At 43.6% G+C, this 24,969-nt stretch overlaps 1 protein-coding gene and 1 long non-coding RNA gene across 2 annotated transcripts in view; one reads left to right on the top strand and one right to left on the bottom strand.

The window, feature by feature from the left end:
* Positions 1-12,856, top strand: part of SLC15A1 (solute carrier family 15 member 1) — a 57,229-nt gene extending 44,373 nt beyond the window's left edge. Inside the window, exons 19-23 of the mRNA XM_045444660.1 lie at positions 8,754-8,861; positions 8,978-9,089; positions 9,630-9,773; positions 10,752-10,859; positions 11,774-12,856. Coding sequence (XP_045300616.1) covers positions 8,754-8,861; positions 8,978-9,089; positions 9,630-9,773; positions 10,752-10,859; positions 11,774-11,959 — 658 coding nt within the window. The 3' untranslated portion in view covers positions 11,960-12,856. The remainder of the gene's footprint in view (positions 1-8,753; positions 8,862-8,977; positions 9,090-9,629; positions 9,774-10,751; positions 10,860-11,773) is intronic.
* An 8,142-nt stretch (positions 12,857-20,998) lies between these two features.
* LOC123580241 lies at positions 20,999-21,770 on the bottom strand. Its single transcript, XR_006703202.1, has 2 exons — positions 21,441-21,770; positions 20,999-21,251 (listed from the first exon to the last, which is right to left on the bottom strand). It is a non-coding gene; the product is annotated as an uncharacterized LOC123580241 (long non-coding RNA).
* Between the last annotated feature and the right edge of the window lie 3,199 nt (positions 21,771-24,969).

Here is a 24,969-nt window from a genome sequence, read left to right as displayed (position 1 = left end):
TAAACTATTCCTACTTACAGATGACATAAGTCTCTGCACAGAATATCCCAAAGACTACCAAAAAACTCATAGATTCAGTAAGTGAGTTTAGGAACAAGTGTAGAAATAGCACAAAATACAAGGGCAATGCAACAAAGCATCACATTTCTATATACCAGTAATGAATGATTGGAAACAAACTCTAAAACTATGCAATAGCTCCAAAAAAAGATAAAATACTAGTTGCAAATCTAATAAAACATGCTGTACAGTTCTATGAATTTTAACCCAGGTATAGATTCATATAAACACCATTCATTACAACCAGAATACAGACCAGTTCCCCAAATCTCCCTCGTGTTGCCCATAGCCAAACCTCTCCTCCACTCCTAGTCCAAGGCAACCACTGATCTGTTCCCACATCTTTATCATTTTTTTGACTATTGCCATATACAAGATTTGAGAACTAAAACTACAAAAGGCTTATGAAAGAAACTAAGAGTGAGTGAAATAAATGGAGAGATATGCTGGATTCATGGATTAGAAGACTTAATATAGGGGTACCAAGGTGGCTCTGTCGATTGAGTGACCGATTCTTGATTTTGGTTCAGGTCATGATCTCAGGGTTGTGGTATTGGGCCCCGCATTGGGCGTTGTGCTGAGCATGGAGCCTGCTTGAGATTCTCTTTCCCTTTCCCTCTGCCCCTCCCTGCTTGTGCACGTGTGCACACAAGCCCTCTCTCTAAAATATAAATGAATGAATGAATAAAATAATTTTTTAAGTTAGAAAAAAGGGGGGCCTGGTTGACTCAGTTGATTGAGTGTCCAACTTCAGCTCAGATCATGATCTTTGCAGTTCAGTTGGTTAGTTTGAGCCCCGTGTTGGGCTCTGTGCTGACAGCTCAGAGCCTGGAGCCTGCTTTGGATTCTGTGTCTCCCTCTCTCACAAAAATAAGTAAACTTTAAAAGGCTTTTAAAAAAATAAAATAATAAAAATAAATTTAAGAAATAAAAGTTAAAAGAAAAGAAGACTTAATATAGTGACAATGTCAATTCTCCCCAAACTGGCCCCTCGGTTTAGTGCAATTCCTATCAAAATCATAGCAGTATTTTTCTATGACTTTTTCCACTTTTATTGAGGTATAAAATGACAAATAAAATTGTATATATTTAAAGTATTCAACATGATGATTCAATATATGTATACATTGTGAAGCATTTACTACAATCAAATTAACACAATCACCTTAGTTACCTTCTGTGTGTGTGGTAAGAATGCTTAAGATCTAATCACTTAGTGCACTTGAAGTATACAATATGGTGTTACAAATTATAGTCCCCATTTGTACATTAGAACCTCGAAACTTATTCCTCTTGGAACTAAGTTTGTGCTCTTTAACCCAACGTGTCCCTGTTTCCCACCCCCAGTCCCTGGCGACCACCATTCATTCTACTCTCTGCTTCTATGAGTTCAACTTTTTTTTTTTTTTTAGATTCCATATATATGTGATGCCATGCAGTATTTGTCTTTTTCTGTCTGGCTTGTTTCACTTGGCATGATGTTTCTAGGTTCATCCATGTTGTCACAATGGCAGGAGTGCCTTCTTTTTAATGGCTGAATAATATTTCATTTTAATATATACATATAGATATATAGACATAGGTAAATTAGAGTTCATCCAAACTAAAACCCTTTGTTCTGTAAATCTCACTATTAAGAGAATGAAAAGGTAAGCTACATTCTGGCGTAAAATATTTACAAATCATATATCTAAGTATTTGTATCCAGAATATATAAAGTACTCTCTAAATCAATAATAAGAAAATAACCGAGTTGAAAAACAGCAAAAGATTTTGACATTACAACAGAGAAGATATATCCATTGCAAATAAACATGTGAAAAGATGTTCAACATCATTGGCCATTAAAAAAATTAAAATTAAAACCACAGTGAGTTGCATGACATACCTATTAGACGGCTCTAATAATTTTTTTTTAACTGATAATACCAAATGCTGGTGAGGAGACAGAGTAACCATGCTTTGTTGAAAAACAGTGAGGCAGTTTCTTATAAAGTCAAATGTATACTTACCATACAACCCAGCCATCCATTCTCAGATATTTATCCTAAAGAAATGCAAACTTGGGGCACCAGGGTGGCTCAGTCAGTTGAGCATCTGACTCTTGATTTTGCTTCAGGTCATGATCCCAGGGTCATGGGATTGAGCCCTGCATCAGGCTCTGAGCAGAGCATGGTGCCTGCTTAAGATTCTCTCTCTCTCTCTCTCTCTCTCTCACTTTTTCTCTTTCTCTCTTTCTCCCCCTCCCTCTGCCCCTCTTCTGCTTGTGCTCTTGTGCTCTTTCTCTCTCTCAAATTAAAAAAAAATTAAATTAAAAAATATTTTAATTAAAAATATATGCAAACTTACATTCACATAAAAACTTATACACAAATGTTCATAGAACCTCTAATCATAATCACCAAAGACTGGAAGTCACCCAAATGACCTTCAGTGGGTAATGGATAAACAGACAATAGACTATAGTACATCCACATAAAAGAATATTACTCAAAAAAGGAGCAAACTATTGACATATACAATAATATAAATGAATGTCAAATGCATCATGCCATGAAAGAAGCCGATCTCAAAAAAGTTAGATGCGTACTATATAATTCCATTCACATGGCATTCTGGCAATGGTCAAAACAATTATAAGGATGTGGGAACAGATCAGTGGTTGGGAGTGGAGGAGAGGTTTGGCTATGGGCAGTGTGAGGGAGATTTGGGGAACTGGTCTGTATTCTGGTTGTAGTGGTATTTATATGAATCTAGACATGTGTTAAAATTCATAGAACTGGGGGCAGCTGGGTGGCTCAGTCGGTTGAGCATCTGACTTCGGCTTAGGTCATGATCTCATGGTCCGTGAGTTCGAGCCCTGCATCGGGCTCTGTGCTGACAGCTCAGAGCCTGGAGCCCGTTTCAGATTCTGTGTCTCCCTCTCTCTCTGCCCCTCCCCTGTTCATGCTCTGTCTCTCTCTGTCCCAAAAATAAATGTTAAAAAAAATTCATAGAACTGTACACCAAAAAGCCAACTTTCTGTAAATACGCTTTTTAAGTAAGATGGAAAAATAAGAATAAGTTGGGAGAGAAATGAGAGTAGGTCTCCTATTTGGCTGAACTCCTACCACCAATCCCTGTTTCCTTGTGGCCACACATTAACAATTTTGGATTTTTGTTTTTACCAGTTACCACTAAAACATGAACTAATGGAGGGAAAGGTAATATGATTAGGATGATGACTATTAATTATCTAATAGAAATGGTAAAGAAATGGAATTAACTTTTCATGTCTCCTTACCTCTGGTTTATTTCACATCGTTAATATTTGTAATATTTATCATTGAGTGTATTCCATGTGCTAGGTCAATTCTAAAAATAGATTAATATACAGGGTTTCCAGGTTGACTATATAAATATTAGCCACAATGTAATAGAAGTCTGAAAGAGAAGGAAACGCAACTTTATATCCTTGAAAATATATCCTTGGGGCGCCTGGGTGGCTCAGCCGATTGGGCGACCGACTTCAGCTCAGGTCATGATCTCGCGGTCCGTGAGTTCAAGCCCCGCATCAGGCTCTGTGCTGACAGCTCAGAGCCTGGAGCCTGTTTCAGATTTTGTGTCTTCCTCTCTCTCTGACCTTCCCCCATTCATGCTCTGTCTCTCTCTGTCTTTAAAATGAATAAACGTTAAAAAAAAAAAAGAAAAGAAAATATATCCTCAAATGGAAACGTTCTGAATGTCAAAATTAATTGGAATATTCTGTTATATACCCTGAATTGTTCGGTGGTACTACATCTTGATTGTTTTAATTTTAATTCTTTTTTTTTTTTAATGTTTATTTTTGAGAGAGAGAGAGAGAGTGTGCCAGCAGGGAAGGGGCAGAGAGGGAGGGGGACAGAGGATCTGAAGCGGGCTCTGTGCTGACAGCAGAGAACCTGATGTGGGGCTCGAACTCACAAACTGTGAGATCATGACCTGAGCTGAAATCAGACACTCAACTGACTGAGATACCCAGGTGCCCCTGACTGCTTTAATTTTAAACTAAGGTTTTCTTGCACAACCTTTGTTTTTCCTGTAACTCACTTGGCCTCTTGTTGACAAAAGGATAAACCTTTATCTCCAGGGATTGGATCAAGGGAATTCACTTTCCTCTTTGAGAACCAACTCTTGAGCACGCTCTTTAATCTAACTAGGGCATTTGCTCTGTAGTCCTGAGATGCCGCTGTCCTCCTAGAATTGTCTGTTTGCCCAGGTTAGCACCTTTCTTTCTTGAACTCCATATCATCTTTCTTGGACACCTTTCTTGTTTTGCTAAGACCGTGCTCAAATATCTGACCAAGAAAAGCTGTGAGGTAAATTGCGAGTCCCTGCTTGCCCGGGAGTGCTTTTCTGTTCTCACACTTGGTCACAGGTTAGCCGCCATTGTCTTCCCAGAACTCTAGAATCTTATCTCTGTTGGCATCTAGCACCTAATTGTACTCACGATAGATAGACAGATAGACAGACAGACAGACGCGTCTGCCACTCTCTGTAGTTGATTTAATTTCGTTTCACCAAGCCGTATCTTCTTTCTCCTTGGTGTGCTCAGGTTTCCCTGCAGTATAACTGCATGTGGGTAGTAGCCAGCCCTAGGCCCTTTCGATTTTTGGCTCTTCCTCTCTTTCTTTGTTCTCTTCTGTATGAGTTTGCTAAGGCTGCCATAACAAAGTACCACAGGCTGGAAGGCTTTAACAACAGAAAATGATTTCCTCATAGTTCTGGAGGCTGGAAGTCCAATATCAAAGCATTGGCAGGGCTGGTTTTCTCTGAGGCCTCTCCCCTTGGCTTAGAGATGGCCATCTTCTCTCTGTGTCTTCATATGGTCTTTCTTCTGTGGGTCTGCATCCTAATCGCCTCTTCTTATAAGGACACCAGTGATCTTGGATTAAGGCCCACCCTAATGACCTCATTTTACCTCTTGAAAGACCCAGCCTCCAAATACGGTCACATTCTGAGGTACTGAGGGTTAGGACCTCAACATGTGAATTGGAGAGAGGGGGCCGGGAGACATAGTTAAGTCCATGACACCTTCTTTTGTGTCTTCTAGATCGTTCCTCCATCCCTCACGCATGCACATACACACAACTGTCCTAGCAGATCCGGAAGGAAATCTTCTGATGATGGTCACTTGGCCCTTTCCTGATCTTCATATTTCGTCTGAGCTGGAAGTGCCTCTGGTATTTCCTTTGTGCCTCAGAATCATCATTTTCATTTCTTCAAAAATGTCTCCTAACTTTGGAAACTTTGAACAGTTTAAATCGTGGTGTCCTTTCTCATTCTGGTGCTATGCTAAAGCTTCATTCTTTTTCTCTTTCTTTAAATTGTCTTTATGGAGATACATAAAACCAGCAACATTTTACCCCACCAACCCACCCAGTGTGGTAAAAAGAGAAGCCAGGAACTTGTTTTCTTTTCACTGGCAACATTAAATCCTTAGTGGATCAAAGGATTTGCTATTTCAGCATTGTCTGGGAGACAACCCATTAAAAAGGGAAGTTCTGAAAAACTAATGTCAGAAACTGATAAATAGGACAACTCCAAGAATTTCGGGAGGTCAGATTTCTGAGTAATGCATGAATTAAAGAAAGAATACACAGAAAGAATACATAATTAAAATGGAATCCTTTTAATTATGTGGTATTGGTAAATTAGTTGCAAGACATACCTGGACTACCTTCAAAGAGTCCTTTACGTGAAGTAATGACACTTTGGTCAAAAGTTGGTTGAGAATTTGATATGGATCTTTCTCATGAATTTTTTAGCATTACATATTGCTATATATGTACATATTTACAAATAATGTTTTTGAGTCTTTTTAAACTTAATATGTTATTTTCCTGCTTATATTCTGTAATATTATAAAATAGTATTTTAATATTTAACCATATGGCTATATGTATCCCTTATCTCCACTCACTTAAACCGCTATATAAAATTCCACCGCATAATTTATTTACCCATTCTCTTCTTCAAGGAAATTTAGGTTACTGCCATTTTTCCAAACAGCCATAATTCACATTCATACATGTATTTTTGTCCATATGTGCAAAGTTTCCCTAGAGAGGTAGGCTTCAAAACTTTTATCACATCCAATAAAAATATTTTGAACATATACCCAAAATGTATGAATATGGTATCTGTTATTAAGTATATACATAAATTATACCAAATTAATAAATAATTTTAAAATATATTAAAAGAATGAGCAAAGTAAAAACCCCAATATTTTACAAGTATTTTTATTTACTGGTGGTACAAAAATTGGAAGTAAATCTTTGTGACCTTGGGTTAGACAGTGGCTTCCTGGATATGAAGTCAGAAGGACAAGCAACAAAAGAAAAAAATAGTAACTTGGGCTTCATCGTATGGAAAGCTTTTTTACTACCAATGAAATCATCAAGAAAGTAAAACACCCATAGAATGAGAGAAAATATTTGCAATTCATATATTTGATGAGAGATTCTGAATGTATAAAGAATTCTTACAGGTCAAGAGTAAAAACACAAATAACCCAATTTTTTTTTTTTTTCAACGTTTATTTATTTTTGGGACAGAGAGAGACAGAGCATGAACGGGGGAGGGGCAGAGAGAGAGGGAGACACAGAATCGGAAACAGGCTCCAGGCTCTGAGCCATCAGCCCAGAGCCCGACGCGGGGCTCGAACTCACGGACCGCGAGATCGTGACCTGGCTGAAGTCGGACGCTTAACCGACTGCGCCACCCAGGCGCCCCAATAACCCAATTTTTAAATGGGACTCTTTCTTTTAATATGTAATTTATTGTCAAGTTAGCTAACACACAATGTATACAGTGTGCTCTTGTTTTGGGGCATAGATTCTGGTGATTCATCGCTTACATAAAACACCCAGTGCTCATCCCAACAAGCGCCCTCCTCAATGCCCATTACCCATTTCCCCTCTCCCCTGCCCTAAATGGGACATTTTTAGAGAGATGTTTCTCCAAAGAAAATATAGAAACAGCCTAAAAACAGAGGAGGAGATGCTCAGCATCATTAATTATGAGGCCAATGCAAATCAAAACCACAGAGATACCATTTCACACTCACTAGGCTCTAGCCAAAAACAAAAACAAAAGCAACAAAAAAGGCAATCACAAGTGTTGGTGAGGATGTGGACAAGTCGGAATCCTTCAGCAGTGCTGGTGGAAATGTAAAATGACAACATGATGCAGACACTTTGAAAAACTGTTCCTCAAAATGTTAAACAGAGAGTGACCATATGACCCAGCCATTTCACTCCTAGGGGTCTACCTAGGACCTAGGGTCCTGCTGACCAGTGTCACATTCTGTGTTCTATGTTAAGCACCTGTCAAACTACATCAAATCCAATGCCCAGGGACTTCAGCACCCGAGCTTAATTCAGAGAAATGTTCTCCCAGTACCTAGAATTTGACCGACATTACTTGTTGCCACAAAGCTGATGAAATTCGGCCATATGTTTTAGGAATGTACAGGTTAAATTGTTCTCTACAGTACTTAGGTATACAATCTCATTACTTCCCGTTCTTTAAATTGGACAACCTGCTGAAAGCTTTCACTCACCTACCTGGTAGGAAAAATCAGCTGGTCTTATTTGGGCCAGCCCCCTCCTCTCCTGTGTAGGACAACAGCATCAGCGTCTTCTGCAGCCCGGAACATTTAAGGATGGGATCTAATCATCTGTCTACACTGTCACCATCTATATGGTCCTTTGAAGGCAAACAACTCAACTGGCTCCATGTGTAGCTTAGGCATAGGGGACTTTGCAGAACCCGGAAGCCTTGGAACCTAGCAGCAAGTCCTGTGGGTGCTGCCCTCCTATCTGTTTTCTAGTGGGGTGCCAGTCACCATCACTCGAGGACCTGCAGACCTGAAGGGAGCTCCCCCAAAACTGTCTCTGGTTGCTGAACTGGCCCACTTCTTCCTCTCCACTCCTTGGAGCCTGTCCCTGCTCAGGGTCCAAGAGGTAAAGGACAGGAAATGGCCTTCCATCCCCACCCCCCAAAAAGAAGCCCCCGATGGAGACTGTCTGTTAGGGTACCAGGCAACTTCTGCTTTTCACGCTGACCAGTATTTGATGCTTCTTCATGGACTATTTACATGGGCTTCACTGCTTTAGCTCTAAAGCTTCCGAGCAAGGAACACAAAGACACTCTGCCTTCTTGAAGGGGGTGCTCGGCACCTATTTCAATCCATACTAATATCCTAACATGCCATTAAAATAGTTCCTAGTGGGGCACCCGGGGGCCTCAGTCCATTAAGCGTCCGACTCTTGATTTCAGGTCATGATCTCACAGTTGTAACGTCAAGCCCCAAGTTGGGGCTGCTTGGGATGCTCTCTCTCCCTCTCTCTCTGCCCCTCCCCCGCTCATGTCATTCCCCCTCCCCAAAATAAATAAATAAACTTAGGAAAAGAAATGGTATCTAGTAACAAAGTACTTAGAACAGCTGTGGGGAGAGACTTGTGGTAAATTCTTTGGGGTGTGTTTTCATGAGCAGGTGAACAAGGACCAACCTAGGGTCGCTTCTTTCTGCCTTTATAGTCTAGAAATCTGTAAACATCTTAAACTCCTTCCAAAAGAGAGCATAGCCCAAGTTCAGGTGCACAAACTATGACCTAAAGCCAAGTATCCCATAGTCCAGTCACAAGACAGATGGTTTTCTGTTTCAGATTTATAAATAGTTTCGATGACAGCTTCAACATCACAATGGATGGGAAAGTGTATGTGAACGTCACCAGTCACAATGCCAGCGAATATCAGTTTTTTCCTTTGGGCGTGTAAGTACCGGTCACTGTGCTCTAAAGTTCAAGGGTTTCGAGTCTTCTTCTTTAAACAATACATCGAAGCTGTTAAAACCAGGAATGTTTACCTATGTTACTCTTTCTCTTTGTAGAAAAAGCTTTACGCTAAGCCCAACACAACAGACTCCACCACAGTGTAAGAATGATTTCCAATCATCCAACCTGGAATTCGGTAGTGCCTATACCTATGTAATCAGAAGGAAGGTCAGTAACTCATTCTGTTGTTATCAGAACTTCTACGCAAACACTTAGGTCATGCTAATGATTTAACTGGGGTAATATTAGTGTCTGTATTTTAAATGGGCTTAGAATTCATTCAGTTCTCCACTGATCCTTTAACTTAGCATTGACTTAAGTTCACTGTTTTTAGAATAAAAATAAACAGACCAATTAACTCTAAAAGTTCATGCTGGCTAGTATTTGCTGCTGCTTCATAATCTATTTACATGGACTTACGAACTTTTAGTCCAAAGAGATGGCAACATTTTAAACAAACCCGACTTCCAATGTGCTCTCTGATTTAAGAGAAAAACACCGGTGAACAGATTTTCAACTCTCACCAAGGCCGTTTCATCACGAGCATAAAATGCACTGTTGCATATTTACGTTTAAAATGTGTACTTCCTTGACAAATCATCTGACGTGATCCTAGAAGTCCAGACTCCATTTGCCTGTTTGAGCAATTTTTATTTTAGAAGCAATCTCCATTTTAATTTCTTCTCACTTTTTGCCTTACCGGTTTAGAGTGACGGCTGTGCTGAATTGCACATGTTTGAAGATATTGCACCCAACACAGTTAACATGGCTCTGCAGATCCCACAGTATTTCCTGATCACCTGCGGTGAAGTGGTTTTCTCTGTCACGGGATTGGAGTTCTCATATTCTCAGGTCTCTTGGTCACTGTTTCTACCACCCCTCCCCCAGGTTCCTGCCTTCAAAAAATGCTGCTGGGACTTAATTTACATAAGCTCTCCGTTCATAGTTCAGAAAATGCAAGAAAGCATTATGGTAAATTCCACCAAACAAGGCTTTTGAGATGACCAAGTCGTCGAATAGTATTATGACTCTGTTTAGCTTCTTGGGGGTGTATATCATATGATGCTGAATTCCCATATCATATACTAGAGATTTAGAGTCCTACGTGGGAAGAACTGTATTAATGACCGTGACCAGGGTCATGATAGGCAGCGAATTCTATACTCTGAAACAACTAAGATGTCAGCTGTTCCTACTGGCGTTCATTTCCAGGTCCATATCTCTGTGATCATTAAGGCTCAGTTGAGATCTCTGCATAGCTACCAGTAAACACACTGATTAAGGCCTAGCTTTTATTTATTTATTTTTTTAATGTTTGTTTATTTATGAGAGAGAGAGAGAGAGAGAGACAGAGTGTGAGTAGGGGAGGGGCAGAGAGAGAGAGGGAGATACAGAATCTGAAGCAGGCTCCCGGCTCTGAGCTGTCAGTACAGAGCCCGACACGGGGCCCAGATTCACAGGACTACAAGATCATGACCTGAGCCAAAGTTGGATGCCTGACCGAATGAGCTCCCCAGGCACCCCAATGTGCATTTTTAAAAATATTTATTTACTTTTTAGAGGGGGAAGGGGCAAAGGGAGAGGGAAACGGAATCCCAAGTAAGCTCTGTGCTGTCCACGCAGGGCCCCACATGGGGCTCGATCCCACGAACCGTGGGATCATGACCTGAGCTGAAACCAAGAGCTGGACGCTCAACTGACTGAGCCACCCAGGCGCCCCCTCAGTGTGCATTTTTAGGGTGAACTGCCTAATTAAAGAATCAGTAAGTTGTGTTCTCCAGCTCTGTGGTTGCAGCTTAGATCGGGATTCACTTTGTTTTGTTTCCTCAGGCCCCCTCCAACATGAAGTCGGTGCTTCAGGCGGGATGGCTATTGACAGTGGCTGTCGGCAACATCATTGTGCTTATTGTAGCAGGAGCAGGCCAGTTCAGCGAACAGGTACAGAGTGGACAAAGAGATCGTACGAGCCTCTGTCTTAGGTGTCACTGGTCGTCATGATGACTCTAATGATTGGGTAATGATTGGATAAAACCAGCCAGAGAGGGTGATGAACAGTCTTTTGGCCAAGCGTGTGCTGATTCTCCATATTTACCTTTGGTGTTGCACAGTTGGAAAGTGACAACCAAAATAACTAGGTTGGGTTAACATACCTACATCCTAGTGTGGTTTACTGCCAAAGGAAAGATCTTTCCTAGCTTCTGTGAATGCAGCTTAATGGCCCCAAGCCACACATATTTTCCAGAAAGCTTCATAATATCTAAAGGTGGAGCCATTCTAAAGGTGATTGTAATTTTTCCAGCTAACATAAAATGAGGGCTTTTCTGATACTGAAACCGTTCCCTTCCACACTTCAGCATCTGTACCTCATAAGGGGGTCATCCCTTACCCTGTCTGTTTCTTTACTTCTCTCTCTGGTCCCATCGGAGCATACGCTAATGCTGTGTGCTCATAACCTCAAGATACTGCCGAAAGATAACGTGGGGGTCTTAGAACAATTCAGCACATTATTTTTCCCTCAAGGGTACTGTGTGGTGTTCTCTGGGCCCCCATCCTTCTAGGGGCCAGCTATGTCCCTTAACGCGGGGTTTTCAGAAATTTTCTCTCATCTCCCCAAACTCTTGATTTTTGCACTCCAGCTGCTGCTAAAAAAATGTTATCTTTATACCTGGGCACTCAAGCAAAGCGGGCCATTCTGTATCTATGCTAATAGCTGCCAATTGTCCATAACGACTTAATCGCAAAGCACCTCTTACCTAGACATAGCAAGAAAATGTGCTCCCGATGCGTACCTTACCATAACCTATATCGTTTCTGTTGTTTTTTTTCTTGCTCCAACTCCAATTCCTTTAAAGTGGGCTGAGTACATTCTGTTTGCGGCCTTGCTTCTGGTTGTCTGCGTGATATTTGCCATCATGGCCCGTTTCTATACTTACATCAATCCAGCGGAGATCGAGGCTCAGTTTGATGATGATGACAAGAAAAAGAGCCTGGAAAATATCTATTCCACGGTGACTCCCGTCTCACAGACGCAGATGTAAATGTCAGGAAGCAAGTGGAGGATGGACTGGGTCCAGAACATGCCCTGGCTTCTGTCCCCTGGTGGCAGGACACTCTGATGGGGAAGACTTCAGAATTGCGAACCAAGAAAGCTCTTTTCTAAAAGCTGCCAGCGGTGAACCTAAAAGTCTGGAAGAAGTCTTTTTTTTTTTTTTTTTTTTAAAGAAAAGTCATATTTAAAGCATGCACACATACACACATGCATACACTTCTACAACCATGAGTCTATATCCTGCCTTTAACTCCTTTTCTACCACATGAATGAAGTTATTTTGGACTAAACTTTTTGAAAGGGTGGCAAAGTTCCATATTGTTTGCATTCCAGCACTCTTTGAAAACACTGTTCGATGCGGCAGGAGCCAATGTGAAAAAGTGAATTTACAGGCTTTAGAATGGTATATAATAAGCACCGGCTAGTATTAACTGATAACTTTACCTTTTGTTTTTTGTTTTGTTTTTTCCATTCCCTACCTCTTTAAATTTTGTGTGACTCAAAAAGACCACTCAGGTAAAGGCCAGTAATGACTTTTGGAGTTTCAGGAATGTATGAAATACCTTCCTGTTCTTAAGATTAAGTGTCTGTGTGTTCTGGGGGTAGGATAAGAAATCCTTAACATGGGTCTTGATTCTAAAAGTCATGTACACTCAATAAAATGTCATCAGAGGTTGATAAAAGTATGAACAAAAGCAATGCCCACGTACAATAAATTCCAGGAACATGAAATATAAGGTTTATTTCTTCCCAGTCCTATTTTTCCCAGGGATATAGAGGTTTCTACATGCATATTTATGTACCATCTTGTTTTTCTTGATACTCATAAGCATTTTTCTGCTGGAACAAAAATTCTTGTAGAGCGTTATAAAGACTTCGTGCTTGATTCATCCCGTAAGTATTTATCTCAGGTTATCAGACCCAGAAAATTCTGCTTTGTCACTCCTACAAAAACAAACTTGTGTACAGCTCTGAATGTTGGAACTTGCCCCTGTAATCGATTAGGAGGAAGGGCCTGGGCCAGGCTTCCAAGATGCTTCGTGCACAAGCTCATCATTGCACGACGGACACTGAAGGAAGGGGAGGCTCAAAAACCCAGAGTGAGAAACAATGTGACTCTCAAACCTTGCTGAAGACCCTTAGGATCAAGTCCTCATTCTTTAACTGAGGCCCACGAGGCTTTCTCTTCTCATGACACATCTCCTTTCTCTCTGATCACTCCAATCCAACCAACAATGACCCTCTTCTGGAAAGCGTCAAGTTCTCATTTCCAGGTCAGAAGAAAACTCAGGTCCTGAGACACGTACTCTCTAACCACCCTTTCCCCACCCCCGGCTGAATCCTCTTGATTTTCAGGATTCAGGCCACTTCCCCCAGGAGTTTTCCCATCCCCAGCCCGGCCGTCCACCCACTGTACTCACGCTGTTCGCCCTGTCCAACTCTGCCTAGGCTGAAAGCTCTTGTGTGTGTCTCGTTCTCCATTCATTCTCTGCAACACAGTGGGCCTCAACGTGCTCCCCTCAGGCTGGGAGGGGTATGCTGGTAGAGGCGGGGAACTGAATGTTCAACAGTGAGGGGAATGAGCCTAATGAACGAAGTCTGGCATGAAAGAGTAGCTATGAGGAACTGCTAATTTTGCCTCCCTGATCATTCTGCCCTTTGACTCACATGTGGTGCCTTTGATGGAGCAGACCAGTAGCTACAGTGACGAGGGCTCAGTTGTCATTACCTGCTCTGGCCAATCATTGAAAGAGAACTAATTCTAAATCCTCCAAAGAAAGATATTCTAGTCCTAAGTGTCCTTTCAGATTTTTAGTGGACCTTTTAGATTTAATTTCTCCTACAAGGCAAAGAATACCATACAATCTGAAGCTTTAAAAATCCTTGGTTTGAAGGTATCTGGCCCACAATAGACTCCCCAATGTTTGAATGAAACCCCCTTGACTCTGATATGAACACTGGGGTATGCTTTGCATATGAATGGAGATGATGCCTACGTGGTCTCTATTGACCTTTAAATGGTATGAGGAGAGCACAGATGGAAGTAGGCCACTGTGCTGCTCAGGGCTGAGTTTCCAGAGTCATCCTCCCTGTAGCTATTATTAGCCACTTCTCCAAACATCATCAAGACTGAAAGGTGACAGCATGGGTGTTGTAGATGCAAGGTATTGGACGATAGCAAACGTCATGGCGCGGGGACAGCGGAGGGGACACATCCGGCTAAGTCAATAACGCAGGGTCTTTTGGTCCTCATGTTTTCTTGCTTCATGCCTTTCTCTAAGCTCCGGGCTGATCAGTGTGAAACCAAATGGTACACTGACTCGGTTGTTGGCTGACTGCTAAATATGCTTCAGCATGGATTGGGGAGAGCACCCGCACTGGAAGTGCTTTTGTTGAAAATAGTAGGACTTCATCACTTACACAGGTTTTGCCCACTCTCTGAAAGTGGGGTGTTCCCGTGAAGCCTTCTGTCAGTTCAAATGGCGGAAAGCAAAGAAGCCATTACCATTATGCCCCCAGACCCCCAAAATTACCTCTCTCAGGCTCTTCTGATACCTTACAACACATCTTGCTAATAGATGCACAAAGGAAATGGAGGTAAAGCCCAGATACTCAAAGACACAGTTCAAAGCTCTTCCGGCTTGATGCCGAGAGGCTGAGTGTGGTTCTCGGGGAAGGAGCTTGGCTGCACAGCTCTCGCTGCTCAGGGCATGTGCAGCCTCTACGACACTGGCCTCAAAACCAGCACTAAATGCTATTTTGGTTTCCACCCCCCTCTTTTTTTGGAAAAGTAAAAATGCTCGTTGGATTTCTTTCTGCTAGCAACAACAGGCACTAATGTAGGTTTCCGTAAAAGTCAAGTGGCATAATGCGAATTTTCAGAAAGTGGGGAACACCTGCCCCTAAAAGCCAAACTATCTTGAGAAGTGTTTATAATATACACGTGAATCTTTTTCATAATAGTTTATTCTTGTTTTGTTTCCATATTTCTCTTGCTATTGTTTTTACTTCTGTGGATGTTCTTTTTCTTGGGGGTACTAAATATGTAGCTTACAGTCTGTTTTAGACTTTATAGAATTACTTTATTTTCCTTTTTAAGTTTATTTATTTTGAGAGAGAGAGCATGTGAGCTGGGGAGGGACAGAGAGAGAGGGGAGAGAGACAATCCCAAGCAGGCTCTGTGCTGTCAGCACAGAGCCCAACTCAGGGCTCAATCTCATGAACAGTGAGACCATGACCTTGAGCCGAAACCAAGAATAGCACACTTAATTGACTGAGCCACCCAGGCGCCCCTATAAAATTACTTCATTAAATGTATGTTCAAGTTTGATTTTTGTTGACCACTTTGCATGCATTTCATCACGCATTATGGCATTTTTTTGCAGTGTCATTGTTTTAAATGGCAAACAGTAGACAACATTTATTGGACACTGTAGGCACGTTATTGCGTGAAGTTTACAAGCATCAATCCTTACTACTGCCCTATAATGTAGATTACTATTATTATTCCCATTCCAAAGAGGGGGAAACAGCCACAGAGAAACCAAGTAACCTGCCCAAGGTCGTATCCACAGTCTGGCTCCAGGGCCCAGGCTTCCAGCCACTGTGCCAACCTGCCTCTCGCAGCCAATGTTTAATGGACGGTGTGGGATTAACTCTAACAATGCTAAAGAAAGTCTTCTTGCCCCCATTTCAGAGATAAGAAAACTGAGGAGTAACTGGCTTAAGTTACTTGCTCCAGGCCATATACCTAGCAGAGGGCTGAGCCAAGATTTGAACCCAAGCAAGTCTGAGCAGAGAGAAAGACCTGCCTCTTAACCACCTGGCTATTCTGTCTCCTTTAAACACGTGCTGGTGAGGGCATTGTAAAGGGGGCACCAGGGAGCTTCAGAGAAGCAGCTCCCTTGAAACCCAGGATGGACAACCCAGGGCTGGGCTAGATGGACAGAAGGGAGATATGTAGGGAGGAGAGACTGGTAAGCCCTGTTCTCAAAGCATGAAACAGAAAAGATTAAACACATTTACCATCTCAGAGGGAGCCAGGACCTCCTCTAAGGACCTTGTGATGCTCTGAAAACACCAGAAGCCCCTCCCTTGGATCCGAGTTCTGCGTCCCATTGCCAGTGGGGGTCCCGGCAGTGGCTCCTCCGGTGGGTCGGTCGGTGTGCTTAGCTCTGAGGACCTGCAGGGGCCAGCGTCTCACCCTGAGGGGCAGGGGCTTGGGGCGAGGGGAGAGGCGTGAGCCGCAGAAGGAGTGGTAGCCAGTGACAGTGCTGGAGAGAAAAGGAGACCGGAAGTGACAGCAGGCGGAGGACAGCAGAGAATGTGCAAGCTGTTCGGGTTTTTTTTAACTGTGGTAAAATATACGTGACAAAACTTGCCACGTAGCCCTCTTGAGGTGGCATGAAGGGCACTGGCACTGCTGTGCAAGTGTCACTACCCTGCGTCCCCAGGACTTTTCCCACCTTGCAGAACTGGATCTTCATACTCACGAAACAGTAACTCCCCATTCCCTAAACCTCTCAGAGGCCTCCAGAAAACAAATAAATAAATAAATAAAAAGTCCTTCCACTTGGCTCCAGGCCATGATGTCAGAGGGACTGCAGGCTTTCTAGAGAAAGCCCCGTGTGTCTGGGGCCTCTGACTCCAACCTGATCAAAGTCAGTAAACAGAGGAGACAGAGCGCGGGCCTCTGGGCTCTGAGGTGTCTCAGGACGCAGCCCCTCCCACGCCCACCCCCATCCACTGCAGTGTGACCAGAATGGCTTTCGATCTTGTTTGCTTTCTCTCACCCCGCTAACCTCTGACAATTCAGAGCCACTGGAGTTTTTATTGGATGTAACATCTGGCTTGTTCTAACGAGACTTGTAGGCTCCTAGATGTGTTGAAAGTCTCCAAAGGAACAGGGGCTAGATCTGTCGGGCTGCTGGTCTGGAACCCCTGCAACAAAGATTCACGCATTTCTTAGAGCTGACTGTCCTGGAGGCCAGTGTGGAGGCCTAAGAGCTTTCAGTGAGTGTTGGGAATCAGGGGATTGGTCCCGGGCAGCAAGCCTGTGGGCCTGGGGACTGTCCTGTCCTCAGTGCTGAGCCAAGAACGCGTTTCCCTTAACAGTTTCCATTTCAAAGATGGCTCTCAACCCATTCTCTGCTCCCCTCAGCACAGGAAAGAGAGAGAAGGGAGGTTCAGGCACCCCCCTCTCCCTTAAGGAACTCAGTTTGACAGGTTTCCCCAGCCTTGTGGTCACGGGCAAAGGATGCCAAGAGCCCTTCCCTAAAGTGTACTTTTGGGCAGAGATGGTATTCACAGCTGCCCCCTGCCGTTCAGCCAGGATTTTAATCATGGGGAAGACTGAACTTTAGTAAGAATAACCTTCAGTAAGTCATTAAACTTACTTGGGTCCTTGGATTGGTTTACAAACCTGAAAGGAATCCTCATTATGGCCCACTCAACTCCCAAAAGTCACGCCCATGTGTATCCAATAAGCATTAAGGCCCTCAAGTGGGCATCCCAGGAGCAAGTGAGGGAGCCCTCATGGAATTTGTGCCCTCCTAAGAAGAGGAAGCGAGAGATTTCTCTCTCACTCTGCGGACACAGCAAGAAAGCGCTGTCTGCAAGCTAGGAAGCGTGGTCTCAACAGAAGCCAGCCCTCATAGCATCCTGATTTTGGACTTCCAACCTCCAGAACTGTGAGCAAATTCCTTTCTGTCATCTAAGCCCCAGGTCTGTGGCATTTGTTCTGGCTGCCCAAGCCAACTAATTCGGGCACTGACTGTCCTTGTCTGTCGGGGACTAAGCAAGTTCCAGGGCCACTCCTGGGAATATTGACACGTGATTTATAAGACTGTGCATGGAAAGTGCTTGGGCTTCACATAGTGCATGGCATGTCGTGAGTGCTCTATTATAGATAGTTATTTTATCCCGGTAACAACTGTTTAGTGAGCACCTGTTCTGTGCTAAATACAGTTTAATATACCGGGGGTACAAAATAGATAAATAAACTTGTGAAGTTTACAAGCCTTTAGTGAGTAGCCAGACAAAATTGTGGGAGTCTGGGTGTGACCAGGGTCACGGTAGAGGCTGTGTCAGAATAGGAGGACAAAGGCCAGGCAAGGTTCGGCTCTGGGGGAGGTGACCCTTAGGCATTCCTCCCAGCTGTCCCCCAGCAAAAGCTACCCAAACAAGCAGTCACCTCCATAGCTTTCTGTTTCTAAACATTGGGAGCCTAAGAAGACTGGTAGCACCGGGGCCTGATCAAATGTCCACAGGTGTTTTGCCAAATGGCTCTAGCCAAGCCCAGCTGCGGGAAATTTCCTTTGACTAAGTGAGGTTATGACACACTGTTTGTCTGGAAGTTCCCCAGGTTGGCCACAAGATGGCGGAAGAGAACATGCTCGCGAATATGTGGTGCCAACAAAAGGCTTTTTTTGTGAATGTCAGAAATATTTATTATGAATCTTTCATGCATACACAACAGAAAGCCTCATCAGATAATGAATATCTATTTCTCTCTTTTTTAGTTTTTTTAAATGTTTATTTTTGAGAGAGAGAGACAGACAGACAGACAAAGCGTGAGCAGTGGAGGGGCAGAGAGAGAGGAAGACACAGAATCTGAAGCAGGCTCCAGGCGGGGCTCGAACTCATAAAATGTGAGATCACAACCTGAGCCGAAGTCAGACACTTAATCAGCAGAGTCACCCAAGTACCCCAATGAATATCTATTTCTAGAAGCTTCTTTCTTGGGACTAGCATTAGTGGACTTCCATCCTGTCTGGGACTCAGGCACAAATTCCAGCAGGGGTCGCCGTTCCTCAGGATGGCACTAGGCAGTCGGAGGAAGCAGCTGGCTTTTGGTGAGTTGGCAAAGAAACCTAGTCATCAAGCGCTTCCTACCTGCCAGAGTTTGCATTATTTTACATATATCCTCATCCATTCATTGATTCATTCAACAAATATTTATTAAGCTTCTACTGTTTTCCAGGCACTGATGTAAGCCAGATTAATATATAACATAACAGCAGATGTCGATAAGTGCTATGAAGCAAAAATAAGCAGAGTAAGGAGACAGAGCCTGGTGAAGTCTGGTATCTTATTTTTTTTTTTTAATGTTTATTTATTTTCGAGACAGAGACAGAGCATGAACAGGGGAGGGTCAGAGAGAGAGGGAGACACAGAATCTGAAGCAGGCTCCAGGCTCTGAGCTGTCAGCACAGAGCCCGACACAGGGCTCGAACTCACGAACCACGAGATCATGACCTGAGCCGAAGTAGGAGGCTCAACCGACTGAGCCACCCAGGCGCCCCATGGCTGGTATCTTAAATGGAGTGGTCAAGGAGGGTGTCTCTCAGGAGGCGACATTTGAGCAGAGATGTGAATGGAGTAAGGAAGCAAGACAGTCAAATGTCTAGGGGAAGAACATTCCAGAAGGGGCCCTAACAAGGGGCATATGTCCTGAGATGGGAATACAGTGGGTGTGTTTGAGAACAGAGTGTGGTAAGCAAGGAATGAGGGAGGGGTGACCCGGATTGATCACGCAGGGCCTTGTGGGCCACAACGGGGACCTCTGCATGTTAGGAAGCTGTCAGTACAGTGGTTTCTCAACACTGGCTGCTTTTTAGAATCATCTGAGGATTAAACCATTCTTTAATATCACGCACGGGTCTCACTCTAGACCACTGAAATCAGAACTCTGGGGTTGCAGGGGCACCTGGGTGGTTCAGTTGGTTGAGCGTCCAACTTCAGCTCAGCTCATCGTCTCATGGTTCATGGGTTCGAGCCCCACATCAGGCTTGCTGCTGTCAGCGTGGAGCCTGTTTCAGATCCTCTGTCCCCTCTCTCCCCCTGCCTCTCCTCCACTTGTGCTCTTTCAAAAATAAATAAACATAAAAAAAAAAAAAACTGTGGGGTTGCAGCCTGGGCATCTGTTTTGTTTTGGTTTTTTTCTGAATGCCCCTGGGGATTCTAATAAAGGACCAAGGTTGAAAACCACAGCATTTGGTATCGTGTGAAAACATAATAGAGACTGTAAAACCATGCAAACACTGTGATTAATGATAATATGTGCCTTTCTGGAACAACGACTTTTAGATCTAGCAAGTGCACGGAAATGTGTTGTGGTTCATTAAAGACAACTATTTAAAACTATGAACTTTCCGTTGGAACTCCCGCCTCCCATCAGCAGGAATGAATCTTTCCTGGGGAAAATGCAATTTCGAAAGCATCGTGAGTCACTCGAAGCTGTGATGGCTGGCATAATAATATCAGCATGGCGATAGAGCTAACACACGGGCGTGTTTCTCTTCCTGTACACTTTGCAGGTGTGTGTGGATAGAAATATCTGCAAGCCAAGGTTTGGAGTCCCTCCATGCTATTGTTGTAACAGGTGTAATGAGATGCGGGTGGTCACACGTCTGTGAACCACAAAACACCTCTCACATCCTTTGCCCTTCCTCTTGGCCCTTTGCTCTCTGGTTCTGTTCACGTTAGCATGTGACCTGCCGAAGGAATCCCCGGAAAAGAGAAGACTAGTTTATTTGAGCAAACACGTGTTAACTTTCTCTGGGTGGTGGAAAATGCATTAGGGGGTCTCCTAAAGAACATTCTCAGTGGTGCTTAGAACCTCTGGCACAGACATGTATAATTTTTAGATCATTTTCTCAAGCAAGGGATGCCAGCATAGGTCACTGTGCATTTTCTTCGATGTATCACCACATCTGCCCAGAGCAGCTACGAATAATCTATACAAATGTCCTGCTTGGACCTCATTTTGTTATAAAATAAAGTGTGATGTGATTCCCTCATGGCCTGAGTTGGGCTCCCCATCTTTGCCCTGGAGAGATTACCAACAGGTTAGAATATTCCCTCCATTTGGTGGAACTCTGTTTTCTTGGCCATCCTCCTTCCTGACCGTCAACTGTCACTGCGCCAGCAACAGCGGCCCAGGCCCACAAAGCCTGAGGTGTAGATGGCATTGACGTGGCCCACCCGCAGGCTGAAGGTTGAAATCCATGTGGATAAAAAGCAAATATCCGTTGGGTGTGGCATTTATCAGAGACTAAAGTACAGCCTTCTGACTGGTCTCTGAAATTTCTGTCTCCTTGCAATGACAAAAACTTAACAAACAAACCCCGAAGAATGGTGGGCCCTAAAGCAAGGGGGTTTGGGCAGCAGAAATAGAAAACCGCACCCAGGGAGGTGGGAGAAGCAGAGTCTGGCTCTCACATCCCTGTTCCCTTGATCGCTAGTCTGGCAAGACTGGATGCAGAAGGGCGGGGCTCCTCCTACCTCATAACGAGACAGATAACTTTTATGAGACAGATGAATGCCCCCGGGGTCCCCAGTCGGCTTCTAGAGGGCTGCGTGCGTGAAATTCATCTACACCCACCTCGACGAAAATGTTTGTCCAAACCCGCTCCGCCATCCTGAATACTCTGTACGAATACAGTGTATTTTTAAAAGTAAGTTTTTACCTTTTATCAAGCCAGTATCTGCAAAGTCTAAAAAGGCAAAGATTCGTTTGGAAAAATCGCAGTCCTCTGGTTTTCCTGCCCGGTCCGCTTCACGCTCCCCAGGGGCAACCGCCTTGAACCCTTCCGCCTCGCTGCTTACCTCCAAATGGCAGGCTTCGCCAGCTCCTGGTGGGTTTCTGGGTTTTAAGCTGCGTTCGCTTCCTACAGCAGATGAGAATTTAGCTCTTCCTCACGAACACCCTGCCGTTCGTGGCAGCTACAAACGCACGCTGCGTGAGCCGTGTGGTGATTTCAGTTAGACCAATAGGCGCTGTTCTATTACTGCGCTCATGTCAGTGTGGTTCCACAGAAGCCACACGGTACGCCGTGATTCGTTGTCCCTTCCAGGCATGATATCACAGTTTGTTTGCTCTGGCGTTAATCATTCCTTTTCAAATTTGTTTATTTTTCCACACATTTTTACAAATTAAACCTCCAGGGGCCCCCTGGGTGGCTGAGGCTGTTCAGCAGCTGACTGACTCTTGATTTTGGCTCAGGTCATGACCTCAGGTCCGTGAGTTCAAGCCCCACGTGGGGCTCTGCACGGGCAGTGCAGATCTCCTCTCTTCTCTCTCAGCGCCCCCCTCGCCACTCGCGCACGTGTGTGTGCGCGTGTGCCCGCATGTACTCTCTCAAAAATAAAAACTTAAAGAAAAATACAAATTCAACCTCTAAAACTCCCTCAGTTTAGTAAATCTCTTCACAATGTGACCAAATACACTAAATGTTCTATCAATTTCATCATCTTAAAGAGGTTTCTTCTAGGGACACCTGGGTGGTTCAGTTGGTTGAGCGTCTGACTCTTGATTTCAGCTTAGGTCATGATCTCATGGTCCATGGGATCCGGCCCTGTGCTCTTGAGCGCCTGTGTGCACTCTCACTTGTGCGCTCTCTCTCTCTCAAAAATAAATAAATAAACATTAAAAAGGTTTTTTCTGGAACCTCCTGAAGGATTTGTTACCAGAGAAACACAGGCCCAAGATGGAGCCACTTGCGCTCAGGACAGCAAACCAAGACTTAATTGCAATTTCAACCTCTGCAGTGGAATTTTAAGGCAATTAATCTGGAATTGTCTGGTCAGCACCTGTGAGGTAATCTGTGCCTGGGCCCTCTCCATCCCCTGAAGGAAGATGAGGTCATCTGCATGATAAGACCCCCTGAAGGAAGTTGACTTTGCCAGATACAATTCTTTCATTTCTTGAGCTAATAACTTTTTGCCTGCCTTCGCTTCCATTCTGTACACCACTTTGGGGAGCCCCTCCCCTCCTTGCTGGATGGATGCTGCCTGATTCTGAATCTCTTAATAAAGCCAATTAGATTTTCAAATTCACTTGGTTGAATTTTGTTTTTTTTTTTTTAATTTATTTTTTTTTTTCAACGTTTATTTATTTTTGGGACAGAGAGAGACAGAGCATGAACGGGGGAGGGGCAGAGAGAGAGGGAGACACAGAATCGGAAACAGGCTCCAGGCTCTGAGCCATCAGCCCAGAGAGCCCGACGCGGGGCTCGAACTCACGGACCGCGAGATCGTGACCTGGCTGAAGTCGGACGCTTAACCGACTGCGCCACCCAGGCGCCCCTGAATTTTGTTTTTTAACAGATGCCAATCTGTAGGCCAAAAAGATCCTTGTCAGAGGGACTTAAAATTGCCGTCACCTCTTTGTTACCTCCCACGTCGTGTATTTCATAGCCTCTTCTCTCTTATTCCTTTTTTTTTTTTGGTTGGGCACTTTTCTATGGTTGATTCCTAAGAAGTGGCCATGTGAGGTAAATTTTTTCTAGGGTTTTGCATGTCTGTCTGAAAGCCTTCTTTAAGTTATTTATTTTGAGAGAGAGAGTGAGTGAGAGAGTGTGTGTGTATGTGTGTGTGTGTGCATGTACATCAGGGAGGGGCAGAGAGAGAGAGAGGGAGAATCCCAAGCAGGCTCCCCACTGTCAGAACGGAGCCTGATGAGGGGCTCAATATCATGTCCATGAGATTATGACCTGAGCTGAAACCAAAACCTGGATGCTTAACCAACTGAGCCACTCAGGGGCACCCCACATGTCTGAAAGCTTTTTATTCTACTCTGCTGTTTGCTTCACATTTGGCTGGGTGTGGAGTTCTAATTGGGAGCCATTTTCCCTGGTAATGGGAATTCTGGGACCATCTCCATGTCTCTGAGCTTTTCAGTGTCACTATTGAAAAGCTCAAGCTAGGGGCGCCTGGGTGGCTCAGTCGGTTAAGCGTCTGACTTCGGCTCAGGTCATGATCTCGCGGTCCATGAGTTCAAGCCCCGCGTCGGGTTCTGTGCTGACAGCTCAGAGCCTGGAGCCTGTTTCAGATTCTGTGTCTCCCTCTCTCTGACCCTCCCCCGTTCATGCTCTGTCTCTCTCTGTCTCAAAAATAAAAAGAAAGAAAAGCTCAAGCTATTCTGATTATTGACCTTTCCTATGAAAACTATTTTCTCTAGAAGCTTGTAGGATTGTCTCTTGGCTTCTAGGAATTTGAAATTTCATGGTGCTGTATGAGTCTATTTAGGTATTTATTTATTTATTTACATCCAAGTTAGTTAGCATATAGTGCAACAATGATTTCAGGAGTAGATTCCTTAATGCCCCTTACCCATGTAGCCCATCCCCCTTTCCACAACCCCACCAGCAACCCTCTGTTTGTTCTCTATATTTAAAAGTCTCTTATGTTTTGTCCCCCTCCCTGTTTTTATATTATTTTTGCTTCCCTTCCCTTATATTCACCTGTTTTGTATTTTAAATTCCTCGTATGAGTGAAGTCATATGATATTTATTTTTCTCTGACTAATTTCGCTTAGCATAATACCCTCTAGTTCCATCCACATAGTTGCAAATGGCAAGATTTCATTCTCTTTGATTGCCGAGTAATACTCCATTATATATATATATATATATATATATATATATATATATATATATATATACCACATCTTCTTTATCCATTCATCCATCAATGGACATTTGGACTCTTTCCATACTTTGGCTATTGTTGATAGTGCTGCTATAAACATGGGGGTGCATGTGTCCCTTTGAAACAGCACACTTGTATCCCTTAGATAAATACCTAGTAGTGCAATTGCTGGGTCGTAGGGTAGTTCTATTTTTAATTTTTTGAGGAACCTCCATACTGTTTTCCAGAGTGGTTGCACCAGTTTGCCTTCCCACCAGCAGTGCAAAAGAGATCCTCTTTCCTCCACATCCTCACCAACATCTGTTGTTACCTGAGTTGTTAATGTTAGTCATTCTGACAGGTGTGAGGTGGTATCTCATTGTGGTTCTGACTTGTATTTCCCTGATAATGAGTGTGTTGAGCATTTTTTCACGTGTCTATTAGCCATCTGGATGTCATCTTTGGAGAAGTGTCTATTCTTGTCTTTTTTCCCATTTCTTTGCTGGATTATTTGTTTTTGGGGTGTTGAGTTTGATAAATTCTTTATAGATTTTGGATACGAATCCTTTATCTGATATGTCGTTTGCG

The sequence above is a fragment of the Leopardus geoffroyi genome, chromosome A1 (assembly GCF_018350155.1).
Source record: "Leopardus geoffroyi isolate Oge1 chromosome A1, O.geoffroyi_Oge1_pat1.0, whole genome shotgun sequence".
NCBI lineage: Eukaryota > Metazoa > Chordata > Mammalia > Carnivora > Felidae > Leopardus > Leopardus geoffroyi.
The sequence above is the reverse complement of the archived record's forward strand: the minus strand, read 5'-3'. Positions and strand labels throughout refer to the sequence as shown.